We start from the raw sequence: 15,401 nt of genomic DNA, 5'->3' as shown, positions 1-15,401 counted from the left end.
TTCTTTAATCTCATCTCTACTCCTACCTCCCCCCATGCTCTAGCCATATGGGCTTTTCTTAACATGACAAGCTCATGCCTATTTAAAAAATTAATAAACAGAAACCTCAATTAAAATAGAATAGGAGGTCAGAAAGGAGACATTTCATGCCCTGTGACTGTTGTTATTTAGCTGCTAAGTCGTGTCCGACTCTTTTGTGACCGTTTGGACTCCTCTGTCCATGGCCAGGCTCCTCCGTCCATGGTATTTTCCAGGCAAAATACTGGAGTGGGTTGCCATTTCTTCCTCCAGGGGATCATCTGACCCAGGGACCGAACCTGAGTCTCCTACACTGGCAGGCAGATTCTTTACCGCTGAGCCACCTGGGAAGCCCAGCTATAGCAGGGCCCAACAGGAAGAAGAGGGAGTTCTTACCGGGCATGAGTGCAGTCAATAAAAAGCCACAATACTTCAAATTCTCAGTTCCTTCAATGGACTCTGTTTATTATAGTCCTTCCAACTTCCTTTTCCCCTCTCTGTAAGAGTCCTCTAGTGGCATGGAACTTGTATGGCTTGCCATGGATGCAGATCCCAAATTGCAAGTCTTTGTTGATTGTGAATAAACCCATTTTTGCTGGAGAAATAACTGGCAGTCTATTTTAGGGCAACACTATCATTGGGTTTTCACAGACTATTTCCTCTCTCTGGAGTGTTTTCCTTCTTGTCACTTAAGCCTCAGCTTAAATGCCAACTTCTCAGACTCTCTCTCACCCACCAAGTGTAACCCAGCTACCAAATGGCTCTATTTGAATCCCTTGCTTTTTAGTCTCTGCCTTGCACTTAGTACTATCTGATTTTTTCCTACTGTACTTATTAACTTAGTTTCTCTCCTAGAATGTACACTCTCCTGGAATATACACTTAATGAGAGTAGGGATCGCACCCGTTTTGTTCAGAGCTGTTTTCCTAGCACCTAGAACATTGCCTAGTATGTGGTTGGCACTAAAAACCAGGCCAGGGGAGAGAACACGGAGTAGTTCACCCAGGAGAAAAATCAAGTTTTTAAGTGTTATAAAGAAAGGAGATGATCCATGAAACTTGTGTTAATTAAGCATCAAAAGTTAACATTCTGGTGATCCAGTGGTCAAGAATCTGCCCTGCAACGAAGGGGTTCAATCCCTGGTCAGAGACCTAAGATCCCACATGCCTTGGGGCAAATAAGCCTGAGTGCCACAACTAGAAAGACTCTTTACCGAAAAAGATCCTGCATGATGCAACAAAGATCCCGAATGCTGCAACTAATGCAGCTAAATAAATAAAAAACAAACACAGCTCCTAAAAACAGATGTTAACATTCTCAATAGAAGTGACTCCTAAAGTACGAACACAATTTGCAAAATTTCTCAAGCCTGCGCTCCTAAACTGTGTACATTTGCTGTGCTTAGTCACTCAGTTGGGTCCCACTCTTTGCGACCCCAGGTACTGCAGCCCCCCAGGTTCCTCTGTCCATGGGGATTCTCCAGGCAAGAATACTGGAGTAGGTTACCATGCCCTCCTCCAGAGGATCTTCCCAACCCAGGGATCAAAGCCAGGTCTCCCGCATTGCAGGCAGATTCTTTACTGATTTGAGCCACCAGGAAAACCCAACTGACATTTGGGGCTGGATAATTATTTATGTGTGTGTGTGTGTGTTTAGGGGGTAAGGCTGTTTTATACACTGTAGGATGTTTAGAAACCTCTCTGATCTTCACCTACTAGATGGCAGTAGCACCTTGCCAGTTGTGACAATCAGAAATGCAAATCTCCCCCTCCCTGCAGCCTCTCCCACCCCGAGACAAAATGTTCACCAGTTAAGAACTACTGTGTTAAAAGAAGTTCCACTGTGCAATGTTCACAAAAGGGTTGTCACTTAGGTCTGCTAAAGGCCTGGCATCCTAGGATCATTCAAAGTGTATGGTTTGTTTTTTTTTTTAAATCAGCTTCAGCTAGTAGGAGAGGGCCCATGGCACTGGAACAACAGTGTCCACATTTCCTAAGCAAGTGCTGCTGCTTGGGGAGGTGAAACCTAGGGGGAAATCTGATGAAAAGCATGGTTCTAATGTGTCTTCCCATAGACACTTTATTAGTTGTAAGAAACAAACAACTAAATACAGTGGAGAAAGGAGGTAAAAGCGTAACCATGTGATCAAAATTAATCTCATTTATGGAGAACACGTGAACACCATGTGTCTGCAGAGTTAATTCCCTGAGAAGAAAACGATGTCACCTACGTGGCTTAACAGCCAAGAATGCAAATCACAGGGAACAATTATACAAACACAAAAATAAGAAAGTTCTCTTTTCTAAAAAGTGGCAGGGAGTACTGTATTCTTCAAAACCATCAGTATTATAAAAGAAAAAGAAAAGCTGCAAGAATTGTTCCGGACTAAAGGAGACTACATGCAACATTGCCCCTAGCTGGGTCCTGTACTGGAGAAAAGAAAATGCTGGAAAGGACATTATTAGGCCAACTGATAAAACTAGAATACAAACTAGGTTGAATACAATGTTGTGATAAAGTAAATGTATGAAGTTGATAACTGTTAGGAAATACACACTTAAGAACTGAGGGATAAAGGGCCATGATAACTGTAACTTACCCTCAAGTATTTCAGGAAAAAAAATTTATATACAATTATATAAGGGAGAAATATCAATAACCTCAGATATGCAGATGACACCACCCTTATGGCAGAAAGTGAAGAACTAAAAAGCCTCTGGATGAAAGTGAAACAGGAGAATGAAAAAGTTGGCTTAAAACTCAACATTCAGAAAACTAAGATCATGGCATCTGGTCCCATCACATCATGGCAAATAGATGGGGAAACAGTGGAAACAGTGACAGACTTTATTTTTTCAGGCTCCAAAATCACTGCAGATGGTGATTGCAGCCATGATATTAAAAGACGCTTACTCCTTGGAAGAAAAGTTATGACCAATTTAGACAGCATATTAAAAAACAGAGACATTACTTTGCCAACAAAGGTCCGTTTAGTCAAGGCTATGGTTTATCCAGTAGTCATGTATGGATGTGGGAGTTGGACTATAAAGAAAGCTGAGTGCCAAAGAATTGATGCTTTTGAACTGTGGTGTTGGAGAAGACTCTTGAGAGTCCCTTGGACTGCAAGGAGATCTCATTAGTCCTAAAGATCAGTCCTGGGTGTTCATTGGAAGGACAAATTTTGAAGCTGAAACTCCAATACTTTGGCCACCTGATGCCAAGAGCTGACTCATTTGAAAAGATCCTGATGCTGGGAAAGATTGAGGGCGGGAGGAGAACGGGACGACAGAGGATGAGATGATTGGATGGCATCACCGACTCAATGGACATGAGTTTGGGTAAACTCCGGGAGTTGCTGATGGACAGGGAGAGGCCTGGTGTGCTGCGGTTCATGGGGTGGTAGAGTCGGACACGACTGAGCGACAGAACTGAACTGACACATAGATGGGTAGTTACATACATAAGAAAGAGATTAAGTAAATGAGAAAGCAAATGGGATAAAAGGTTAAGGATGTTTGAATCTGGGTAAAGGGTATACGTGTGCATTCCTTGCGATATTTTTGCTTGCAACTTTTTTGTTTGAAATTATTTTCAAATCAAAAAGTAAAACATTATTTCCAAATCAAAAAATTGGCTTTGGGAAACAATCTGATTGAAATAATCTGGCAGGTTAAGAGGCTGGCAATATTCTTAAGAGACTATTAGTGTTGTGGAAACATCACGGATCTAAAGAAATCTATGTTTAGTCCCGTGTTACTAACTTATGATCCAGAGAAAGTCACCCAAAGCCTCTCTAAGCTTCAGTTCCTCCACCTTAGAGAGCTGTTGGGATGATCAAACGAAAGAACGCGTATATAAAATTCTTTCCTGCTACATGCCACTGCAGAAGAGGAAAGTTTGTTTAACAACAGGCAGGACTAAAGCCATAACTGTCTCTTACGGCAAGCCAGCGGCTCCACCATGTCTTTTCCAAGGCCCTGAGGCCAACTACGGTGTTTAACAGTCTCACCTCTTCAAGGGGGCGGTGAAGGCACCACTTCCCTCTCCAGGTGGATACAGCCGCTGCCCGAGGGCGCAGGCGCCGACTCAGACCACGTGACGGCCTGGCCCTAGCCCCGCCCCCGCCCGGACGTCTTCGCGGGATCGCCCTGGAAATGCATTCTCAGAGGAACCAGCCGCCGCCAATGGGAAGCGAGCGAGTGCCACGAACAGGCCAATAAGGAGGGAGCGGTGCGGGGTTTAAACCTCAGGCGGGGCCCGATTCCTCCCGGCGTGCTGCGGAGGAACGGCTGTTGGCCTGTGGTTGATTCAAGCTCCCGGCTGGTCGGGGGCTCCAGTGCTCTCCTCCTCACTGAGCTGCTGCCTGGTGCAGAAGAAGCCATGGCGCTCCGGATCACCAGGGTGAGCTGCGGGTGGTGAGCAGACGCGGCTCTCGTAACTGGCTGCGCCTCCTCTCCCTGTCTCTCCTACCGGAGTTTCCCTGGCAGGAGCGGACCGGGACCGAGATGGGGGGAAGGATGTGGAGGATGGGCGCCGGCGAGCCCCTAAAGTGGTGGGAGAGCTTGGGGGGCGGACGGTCGGAGAGAAGATGAAAAAGGGTAGTGGACAAGCGGGGGAGGGGCAGATGGAGGGTAGACGCGAAACCTTTTGTAAAAAGGCAATGGAAACCCCTGAGCGAGCTCCCACCAACTGCGCAACCACCCACGGGAAGGTGCCTGCAACTGAAGGCTTTTTAGATTTCCTTTCAAATGTATATTCATGGTATTTTAGGTCCGGCAGGGACTAAGCAGGCGATCCCTCAATAGGTGAAATAAAAGGTTCCGGAAGGAAATTGGCTTGTCACAGCCTTAGCGTAGCCCCTGGAACCCTGGTTTTCCCTGGGAACCCATTTACAGTTCGCTTTCCTCCTGAAAGCTTCTGTTTTGCCCCCATTTTAACCCTTGATTACTCTAACCTGGCTGAGCCAGCTCTCAAAGTGGTCTTGATTCTTACAGAACACGAAGATTAATGCTGAAAATAAGGCGAAGATCAGTATGGCAGGGGCCAAGCGCGTGCCTGTGGCCGCTGTTGCAACATCTAAGCCCGGGCTGAGGCCCCGAACAGCTCTTGGAGACATCGGTAACAAAGTCAGTGAACAACCGCAGGCCAAACTGCCTCTGAAAAAGGTATAACTGTCTCCCTGATTCAACTACTCTGTGAGAATGCCTTCCAGCTGTGACCCGTGATGGAGAAACATTCCATTCTCTCCTTTTCATCCACAGGAAGCAAAAACTTTAGCTTCTGGAAAAGTTACTGCTAAAAAAGTACCAAAACCTCTGGAAAAGGCTCCTGTACCTGTGCCGGAGCCCCAGCCGGAGCCAGAGCCGGAACCCGAGCATGTTAAGGAAGACAAACTTTCCCCCGAGCCTATTTTGGTAAACTTGACTCTACTATTTGAGAACCTGTTGTTTCTTTTCCTTCATTTTACTAATGGATGGCACAGTATTTGAATAAATATAAATAATAGTAATAGTTACAGAGTGCTTAGGAGGTAGGCTCTGCTAAACACTTTGCATGAATTAGCTCACAAAATCTTACTCTCAGCACTGGTATTGTCATCTCTAGCTTTGTAGATAATGGTGTAGAGAAGTATTAAGTTTGAGCAAACAATTCATAGGGTCGTAAAAGGGTCGGACAGGACTTAGCCACTGAACAACAAACTCTCTTTTCTTTTCAAACTTTCTTTTGAGTCACTTATCATCAGTGGCACAAAACTGGGTTCAAACACAGACTATCCGGCTTCAGAATCTGTGCTTTTAATTGTCATACTGCCCCGCCTTTGTTTACTGTATTGAGCTGCCTGGACTAAAGATTTGACTGTATTTGGGTACAAGCCATCTCTGTCTGAAATTTATTGATTGAAACAGATTGTTCTCTTGAGTCCTTTTTTTTTAAAAAAACTCCATAACGTGGCCTTCAAACAATAAGCCTGTAACTTTGGAATTTATATAAGGATGTAAAGCAGAAAACGGAGCTCTTCAGAGTAGGCAAGAAGATGAGTTAACAGCCTCAAAACCAAGAATTTTTTTATTAAATATCAGGCATGTAAATGTATCTACTTCTGTGAGGGAGACTATACCATCTTTGAAAAGGCTGCTTTCCTGAAATTGCAATGAACTCCATTCTTAAGTTTTAATTTTTAAAACTTTATTAAAGCTGGTTGGGCAAAATAGTCATTTTGCCTAGCTCTCTATATCTAAGGGAAGTGGATATGAGGCTATGGCTTTAGTATTGACCTTGTGAACATAGCACAGAAACCTGTAGCATGCACAGTCTTTAATTGGCCATACTGAGCTTTTCATCAAAATCCCATACTGATTGTTGCCTTTGCTTTCCCACCCTCTTTTAACTGATAAGCTTTTCACCCTTCAGAACAGCTCATGCATCAACATTTAAAGCTTTCCCTAATTTTCCAAATTCCACCCTAACTCTCCTCACCCCTACTTTTGTTCCTAGAATCAATTTCTTTTACTTCATTTACTTATTTCTTCTGAATCCAAATCCCCTTGAGGACACCATAAAGCCAGTACTTAACACAAAGCTTGACTTGATGGACGTGCTCAATAACTGTTTGGACAACGGGGTAACTGGAGCTTGAAGAAAATGATTCATGATAACGAAGTCAATTAATCCTTAGTAGTCTGGATAGAACTTGTGTTCTCCTGTGCAGTGGGAAGCAGTCCCTGTTTTGAAATAAAGACTGAAAGCTAACTTGTCATTCACTTGGATTTACTTGACATGACCTTGCTAAACAACGCATTACTAATCAGCTCCCTTTGGAGGAAAGTCTAGATATGAACCTGCTTCCTCTCTGTTTTACCTGTTAGCATGCTCATGATTCTAAATTGGTTCAGTCTAAGTTGGCATCTCACTTTTCATATTATTCACTTCCTGAGGACAAATGGAATAATAGATTTGAGAAGATGAAAATAAACTGCATGTCTATCCGGCAGATAGTCTCTTGAGTTGATACCAATAATCTGTCCATTCTCAGACAGTATGCTCCTTTTTGCAATTATTTCAAAAAGTCTCTCTGTTTCCAGGTCGATACTCCCTCTCCAAGCCCCATGGAAACATCTGGCTGTGCCCCTGCAGAAGAGTATCTGTGTCAGGCTTTCTCAGATGTAATTCTTGCAGTGAGTGATGTGGATGCAGAAGACGGAGCGGATCCAAACCTTTGTAGTGAATATGTAAAAGATATCTATGCTTATCTAAGACAACTTGAGGTCAGTAGTATTAAACCATTGTTTTTTTCTAAACTGCATCTAGTTTGGAGATTTTCCATTAACAGTTTTAAGCAGGATACAAGCAGCGTTTCTTAACAGTAGATTCCACTTTGAAGTTCTTTGCAAAATGTCAAACGTGGCACCAAATGCCAAGAAGGTGGGGTTTTGGGGGTTTCTTTTTTGGTGAAAGTCCTAACTGTTCGACTGCCAGGGAATTCCCAATGACAGCTTTATTTGCCATTTTGAATGGGGGAAATTCAAAGTGAAAGATATTACCATGGCTTTTCTAAAGGAAAGTCCACAGATTGAAAGATATTTTATATCCATCACAATTAGGAGTGTTCAGTTCAGTTCAGTCGCTCAGTCATGTCCGACTCTTTGTGCCCCGTGGACTGAAGCATGCCAGGCCTTCATGTCCATCACCAACTCCCGAAGTTTCCCCAAACTCATGTCCATTGAGTCAGTGATGCCATCCAACCATCTCCTCCTCTGTCGTCCCCTTCTCTCGCCCTCAATCTTTCTCAGCATCCGGGTCTTTTCAAATGAGTCAGTTCTTTGCATCAAGTGGCCAAAGTATTGGAGTTTCAGCTTCAACATCAGTCCTTCCAATGAATATTCAGGACTGATCTCCTTTAGGATGGACTGGTTGGATCTCCTTGCAGTCCAAGGGACTCTCAAGAGTCTTCTCCAACACCACAGTTCAAAAGCATCAGTTTTCTTTATAGTCCAACTCTCACATCCATACATGACTACTGGATAAATCATAGCTTTGACTAGACAGACCTTTGTTGGCAAAGTAATGTCTCTGGTTTTTAATATGCTATCTAAGTTGGTCATAACTTTGCTTCCAAGGAGTAAATGTCTTTTAGTTTCATGGCTGCAGTCACCATCTGCAGTGATTTTGGAGCCTAGAAAAATAGTCGGTCACTGTTTCCATAGTTTCCCCATCTATTTGCCATGAAGTGATGGGACCAGATGCCATGATCTTAGTTTTCTGAATGTTGAGCTTTAAGCCAGCTTTTTCACTCTCCTGTTTCACTTTCATCCAGAAGCTCTTTAATTCTTCTTCACTTTGTGCCGGAAGAGTGGTGTCATCTGTATATCTGAGGTAATTGATATTTCTCCCCGCAATCTTGATTCCACCTTGTGCTTCCTCCAGCCCAGCGTTTCTCATGATATACTCTGCACATAAGTTAAATAAGCAGGGCGACAATATATAGCCTTGACGTACTCCTTTTCCTATTTGGAAAAGGAGTTGTTGTTGTTCCTGTTCCTGTTGTTCCATGTCCAGTTCTAACTTGTTTCTTGACCTGCATACAGGTTTCTCAGGAGGCAGGTCAGGTGGTCTGGTATTCCCATCTCTTTCAGAATTTTCCACAGTTTATTGTGATCCACATAGTCAATACAGCAGAAGTTGATGTTTTTCTGGAACTATCTTTTTCTATGATTCAGCAGATGTTGGCAATTTGATCTCTGGTTCCTCTGCCTTTCCTAAATCCAGCTTGAACATCTGGAAGTTCTCTGTTCATGTACTGGTGTAGCCTTGCTTTTGGACAATTTTTAGCATTACTTTGCTAGTGTGTGAGATGAGTGCAATTATGCAGTAGTTTGAACATTCTTTGGGATTGGAATGAAAACTGACCTTTTCCAGTCCTGTGGCCACTGCTGAGTTTTCCAAATTTGCTTGCGTATTGAGTGAAGCACTTTCACAGCATCATCTTTTAGGATTTGAAATAGCTCAACTAGAATTCCATCACCTCCACTAGTTTTGTTCATAGTGATGCTCCCTAAGACCCATTTAACTTCACATTCCAGGATGTCTGGCTCTAGGTGAGTGATCACACCATCGTGTGAAGATCTGGGTCCTGAAGATCTTTTTTGTACAGTTCTTTGTATTCTTGCCACCTCTTCTTAATATCTTCTGCTTCTGTTAGGTTCATACCATTTCTGTCCTTTATTGTGCCTATCTTTGCATGAAATGTTCCCTTGGTATCTCTAATTTTCTTGAAGAGATCTCTAGTCGTTCCCATCTGTTGTTTTCCTCTATTTCTTTGCATTGATGGCTGAGGAAAGGCTTTCTTATCTCTTCTTACTATTCTTTGGAATTCTGCATTCAAGTGGATATATCTTTCCTTTTCTCCTTTGCCTTTCGCTTCTCTTCTTTTCACAGTTATTTGTAAGGCTTCCTCAGACAACCATTTTGCGTTTTTTGCATGTCTTTTCCATGGGGATGGTCTTGATCCTTGTCTCCTGTACAATGTCACGAACCTCCGTCCATAGTTCTTCAGGCACTCTATCAAATCTAATCCCTTGAATCTATTTGTCACTTCCACTGTATAATCGTAATGAATTTGATTTAGGTCATACCTAATGGTCTAGTGGTTTTCTCTACTTTCTTCAGTTTAAGTCTGAATTTGGCAATAAGGAGTTCATGATCTGAGCCACAGTCAGCTCCCAGTTTGTTTTTGCTGACTGTATAGAGCTTCTCCATCTTTGGCTGCAAAGAATATAATCAGTCTGAATTCATTATTGACCATCTGGTGATGTTCACGTGTAGAGGAGAAGTAATGGAGAAGGCTAATTATCCTTTGCTAGTTTTGTTTTGGTTCAGATAACTAGTCTATTTTAATTTTATGGGCACAATGATAGTGTTTCTCTCAAGAAGGCAGGTCAGTAATCTTAAAAATCAAATTTGTGCACTGCCTTGAGTCAAGTGTCTGATGTTAATTTTGCATAGTCTTACTCTGGACTCCATCTTATTTATTTCATTACTCTTACTTCCCGTTCTCATAATTAATTCTTCCTTACTTTTAAATGGCTTTATTTTGTTCATACATTTATAAGCCACCATGAATCATTAAATGGCTTATAAACACACTTTGTTTTACTTTGGTATCTCATTGTAAATTCTAACAGCATTCTTTAATCGCTAGGCTCTCCAACGAAAACTGATAAGTGCTACTGGTTTGTATTAACTGGAACCTTCAGTTCACCTCTGTGCTCATATCATAGGGTTGGTTATAAATTATATGTAAATTATATATCATAGTGTTGTGTATGGAGAAGGTGGTAAAAAACCATAGCCCAAACAAGGCATTTTGGGTCAGTGTGGCTTATGAACATGTGATATCTGGGACATTGTTTTTGTCCAATAAGAATATACTCAAAACTAAAAGTTTTGGTCTTCTTCCATTTCATCTCATTTCTGAAACTTTCTATTGGTGTCCTTTGTCCTTTCCCCCAAACAAGGAGGCATTCTGTACGTTAACAACATAAGCAATACAGTTAGCAAATTTACTCAGTTGCTTGTTTATAATGCATTCTATTGTAGTGGCATCATTAATATCTTCAGCAGGCTGTTGCCTGGTTATTTTGGGTATCTCCATCTTCTACAGGATTGTCCTGTAAGACTTTCGCCAGAACCAGCCTTCTCTGAATTTTTTCTCCTTTGTTTTTGTTTTTTATTTATTTGGCTGCTGCTAAGTCGCTTCAGTCGTGTCCAACTCTGTGCAACCCCATAGACGGCAGCCCACCAGGCTTCCTTGTCCCTGGGATTCTCCAGGCAAGAACACTGGAGTGGGTTGCCATTTCCTTCTCCAATGCATGAAAGTAAAAAGTGAAAGTGAAGTCGCTCAGTCGTGTCCGACTCTCAGCGACCCCATGGACCGCAGCCAACCAGGCTCCTCCGTCCATGGATTTTCCAGGCAAGAGTACTGGAGTGGGGTGACTAGGTCTTATTTATAGTGCTCAAGACCTAGTTTCCTGACCAGGGATCAAACCCAGGCCCCCTGCATTGGAAGCAGAGTCCCACCCTTTCGACCACCATGGAAGTCCCTTCTCCCTTGTTTTTAAAGTTAGTGGTCTAACTTAGCAGATGTGTGTGCTGGATTTTGATGGTTAACTTTTCTTACCCATGCTGTTTGGGGGGTTAAACCTTGAAGCACGTGTGGTAGCATATTAGTTCCAGCTGATCTGGGAGCTGCTACTATTATTTTCTCTTAACTCCGTGAAGCTCAGGGGCTTCCCAGGTGGTGCAATGGTAAAGAATCTGCCTGCCAATGCAGGAGGCACAAGAGATGCAGGTTCGATCCCTAGGTCGGGAGGATCCCCTGCACTAGGAAATGGCAACCTGCTCCAGTATTCTTGGCTAGAAGATCCCTTGGACAGAGGACCCTGGTGAGTTATAGTCCGTGGGGTTGCAAAGAGTCTGACGCAACTGAGCACACACACATAAAGCTCAAGGTTCTGGGTTTGGAGTCTTAAAAAGATCTGAGGTGATAGTACGGTATCTTTATTTGTGAAGGAGGGACAGGATGTGGGCCAGTAGTAGTGATGGTGAATTGGGTATAGTAAGATTTGCCAACATGAAAACCTGTCACACTGTCCTGTTTGACATGTGCTTTCTTTGTTTCTCGGTGATGGAGCTGTTTGCAATGACCAAATGATAATAGAGCTTAGAGCTATTAAAGATTCTAAATGTTCCAGAGCTGTTCTGAGGTGACCAGTTATTTCTGGTCAGAAATGTAACGTGGACTCTTACTTCTTAGGATAATCAGCATTTCTTTTGCAGGAAGAGCAAGCAGTCAAACCAAAATACCTAATGGGTCGTGAAGTCACTGGAAACATGAGAGCCATCCTCATTGACTGGCTAGTGCAAGTTCAAATAAAATTCAGATTACTGCAGGAGACCATGTACATGACTGTTTCCATAATTGATCGGTTCATGCAGGTGAGTGTAATTCAGCAGTTGAGGGTTCTTCCTCTCAGGGTCCTCTCTGAATCATAAGAAACAGACCTTTTCAGCTAAAATCTGTCTTGAGGCATGGGGTCTCTTTGAGATTTTGTTGTGGGAATGTGTCTTTCCTATCTCTCCTTCACAGTTCTGTGCTTCCTTTTTCAAATACCGATAACTTATTCATCGACTTGATATTCCCACTGTAGGATACCTATGTGCCCAAGAAGATGCTGCAGCTGGTTGGAGTCACTGCCATGTTTGTTGCAAGCAAATATGAGGAAATGTACCCTCCAGAAATCGGTGACTTTGCCTTTGTGACTGACAACACCTACACCAAGTTTCAAATCAGACAGATGGAAATGAAGATTCTAAGAGCTTTAAATTTTAGTCTGGGTCGCCCTCTACCCCTGCATTTCCTTCGGAGAGCATCTAAGATTGGAGAGGTACAGATTTCTTGAAACGTCTGGTATGGTACATTAGGGAATACTGCTGGCCATTGAGATCTAATTCAAGTGCATTATATTTATACCTAACTGCCTGAAGAAGGCATAAAGGTAGTCTTTATTTCCATTCGGTCTGTGTGTTAATATTATTATTAAAGCCTTTCATGGGCAATTGCATTTGAGAATTTATAGGCAAACAATTGTAGGTACAGTGATGGGCATACTAGTTACTGCCAGTGCAGAATTCTCTGACAGAACCTGTGGGTTTTATTCCAGGTTGATGTTGAGCTACATACTCTGGCCAAATATTTGATGGAACTAACTATGCTGGACTACGATATGGTGCACTTTCCTCCTTCTCAGATTGCAGCGGGAGCTTTTTGCTTAGCACTGAAAGTTCTTGATAATGGTGAATGGGTAAGCTCTGTCCCACAAACTGAGATTATCCTGAGCTTTGAAATTTCACTATTTGCTCTGGATAGAGCTGTTATCATTAAAGGACAATTCATATAGCTCCTACATATGGCATCTTCTGAGGCAATGATTAGAATATCTTGTGATATTTTCTTAGAATGCTTCCATTTCATTGCCTAATCTCATCTTGCTATACCCCTTTGAGAAAGGCAGAGCAGCTACTGCTGTTTATAGAGAGGGTAGCTCAAGCAGGTCAAATAACATACCAGAAGTTCATTCATATTCGTTGAGTCAATGAGTATTTCTCTTATATGTCATTTGATAATACTATAGGCCCTAGAAATAGAGTTGTAAATGAGAAAGTCAGCTCCATAACTTGGTCTAGCTTTGGGGTGGAAAATTCGGCAATTACAAAAGTGTAATTAAGTTTGAGCACAGGATCCTAGAGAAGCCACAAAAGAGGAGTAATTGGGGAAGAAAGGGTCTTAAGCTTGTCTTAAATTTCAATTATAATCATATAGAGTATCTACTTCCCTACCTACTTTTGAAGAACATCTAGAAATTTTATGAAAACCCTTGGTGATGAGCATTTTCAACATTAACTTTTGTTTTCTTAGACACCAACTCTACAGCATTACCTGTCATATACTGAAGAATCCCTTCTTGTTGTTATGCAACACCTGGCAAAGAATGTGGTCATGGTGAACCGTGGGCTCACAAAGCACATGGTGAGTCAATCAGTGGTACTATAGGGTGTCGGGGAAAGTGGAAATCATTGAGACTTTATGCCTGCCTGTAAATTCATAGCCTACTTTTTTAAGGAATTGATTTTTAACTGAATATCTGTATCATTGATTCTTATGTTTTCCTCTTTTCCATCATTAACTTCTGTACTTTTCTCTTCCAGACTATCAAGAACAAGTATGCCACATCTAAGCATGCTAAGATCAGCACTCTAGCACAGCTGAATTCTGCACTAGTTCAAGATTTAGCCAAGGCTGTGGCAAAGGTGTAACTTGTGAACTTTGGAATACTACCTGCAAATAAAATTGGCACCATGTGCCATCTGTACATATTATATGTTACATTTATTTACTTTTAATAAAGTTGAAGTTCTTTTTACTTATCCTTTAACTATTTGAATGTGGCTACTTTGCGCTTGAGGATAAAAGTTGTTTTAAAGGTATGGTGGGGATTGCTTAAAAACAGTTTTCAGTTACCTGGGGACCCAACTAATACATACAATTGGTTCTTCTTGGTTTTTTTTTTTATGCCTGGCTTTACTTATGATGATTTACTAAGCTCTTGAAGGCACTTAAAATCTAGATGTACTTTACATGTCATACTGTATGTAAGCCCAAGTCACCTTAAGAAATTCTGCTGCCTAGTTCTACATAAGGAAAAGTCTACCGTCTCATTCCTAGTCCTCCTGATTCCTATTTACTCTGGTGGTTGCTACCATAATTCTAAGTAATCTCCTAGTACCACTTTCTTAAATTATCAACTTTAGCTAGTATCAGCATTTTCACTTGGAAAAATAAGAATTTTAATTTATATTCAAAGCCTAGTTTTTGTTCATTAGTTAAGAAAATAAAACACTCCTTAAATATGAAAGTATCTTAAAAACTTTATTTACCCACCTGTTCTTACTGTCCTGTCTCAGTCGCATGTGAAGGATATAAGGAGTTAGGAGTGTATCGATCCATGAATATGTGCATAGACCTGTGTATGTAGTATTATGGGATGTATTAAAAATGGGGTCATTTTGTATACTTGGCAATTCATTTCAACATGGACAGGCCTTACCTGTATTTGGGCATTACAGTCCATTGTATGGATATGTTATAACGTATTTAACCGTCCCTCTGTTTACATTCAGATTGCTTTTTCTCTTTGTTCCTATAGACAATTCTGTTTAAATGTCATTATATCCCATACTTTCCTTTATGTACATTGACTGAGTTCTCCAAAGAATGTGTGTTCTAAGTTCTGGCCGGTGTAGCCAGCTGACGTTCTCAATGTCATCAGCAATAAATGTACAAAAGTTCTGGTTTTCTCAGCATCTGTGCCTGAACTGAAGCTAATCATTCACTTTAGTTTCTGTGACTTTTTTTGTGGCAAAAAATACCCTATTTTGTTTACTGTCTTAACTTATACTTTTCATGACTAGTTGAATCAATTTTTGTTGTCGTTAACAATTTGTAAAAGCTTTCCCACTTTGTCATTTGCCCTGAATCTGATTATGCTGTTTTTTCCTTGCAGACAGTTTTAAACTTGGGTCTTACTAGATATATATTTTTTGTAGTTGCTTTTAGATTTTCAGTGTTAAGTTCAATTCCATCCCCAAACCATTAATATCTCTTAAATTTCTAAATTTTTCCTGTTAGGTGTGTAAGCCCTCAGTTAAACTTTTTGTATGTGGTATGAGGTAGGACTCTTAACTTGCAGATGGATACCCATTTGTGCCAGTACCATATGTTTAAACCCCCCCTTGGACAGTTGAAACACTAGTTTATTGTTCCCTGA

The 15,401-nt window shown here is 41.6% G+C and overlaps 1 protein-coding gene across 1 annotated transcript; it reads left to right on the top strand.

Annotated features, from left to right (window-relative positions):
• The first annotated feature begins 4,205 nt into the window (after positions 1–4,205).
• On the top strand, positions 4,206–14,937 carry CCNB1 (cyclin B1). The gene is made up of 9 exons (XM_019983098.2): positions 4,206–4,419; positions 5,013–5,183; positions 5,280–5,432; positions 7,101–7,283; positions 11,854–12,012; positions 12,225–12,461; positions 12,738–12,878; positions 13,493–13,603; positions 13,783–14,937. The coding sequence occupies exons 1-9, from the start codon at positions 4,399–4,401 to the stop codon at positions 13,888–13,890; spliced, it is 1,284 nt and encodes a 427-aa protein (XP_019838657.2). The 5' UTR covers positions 4,206–4,398; the 3' UTR covers positions 13,891–14,937.
• Positions 14,938–15,401: the final 464 nt, after the last annotated feature.

The sequence above is a fragment of the Bos indicus genome, chromosome 20 (genome assembly GCF_029378745.1).
Source record: "Bos indicus isolate NIAB-ARS_2022 breed Sahiwal x Tharparkar chromosome 20, NIAB-ARS_B.indTharparkar_mat_pri_1.0, whole genome shotgun sequence".
In the NCBI taxonomy this organism is placed as follows: Eukaryota; Metazoa; Chordata; class Mammalia; order Artiodactyla; family Bovidae; genus Bos; species Bos indicus.
Note: the sequence above shows the minus strand (reverse complement) of the source record. Positions and strands in the feature narration are given on the sequence as shown.

What these genes read in the sequence shown, in the direction of transcription:
- CCNB1 (XM_019983098.2), top strand. Translation starts at nt 4,399, where the DNA reads ATGGCGCTCCGGATCACCAGG. An exon ending in TGGCGCTCCGGATCACCAGG is followed by an intron (nt 4,420 to 5,012) that starts GTGAGCTGCGGG and finishes TGATTCTTACAG; the next exon opens with AACACGAAGATTAATGCTGA. An exon ending in GAGCATCTAAGATTGGAGAG is followed by an intron (nt 12,462 to 12,737) that starts GTACAGATTTCT and finishes GTTTTATTCCAG; the next exon opens with GTTGATGTTGAGCTACATAC.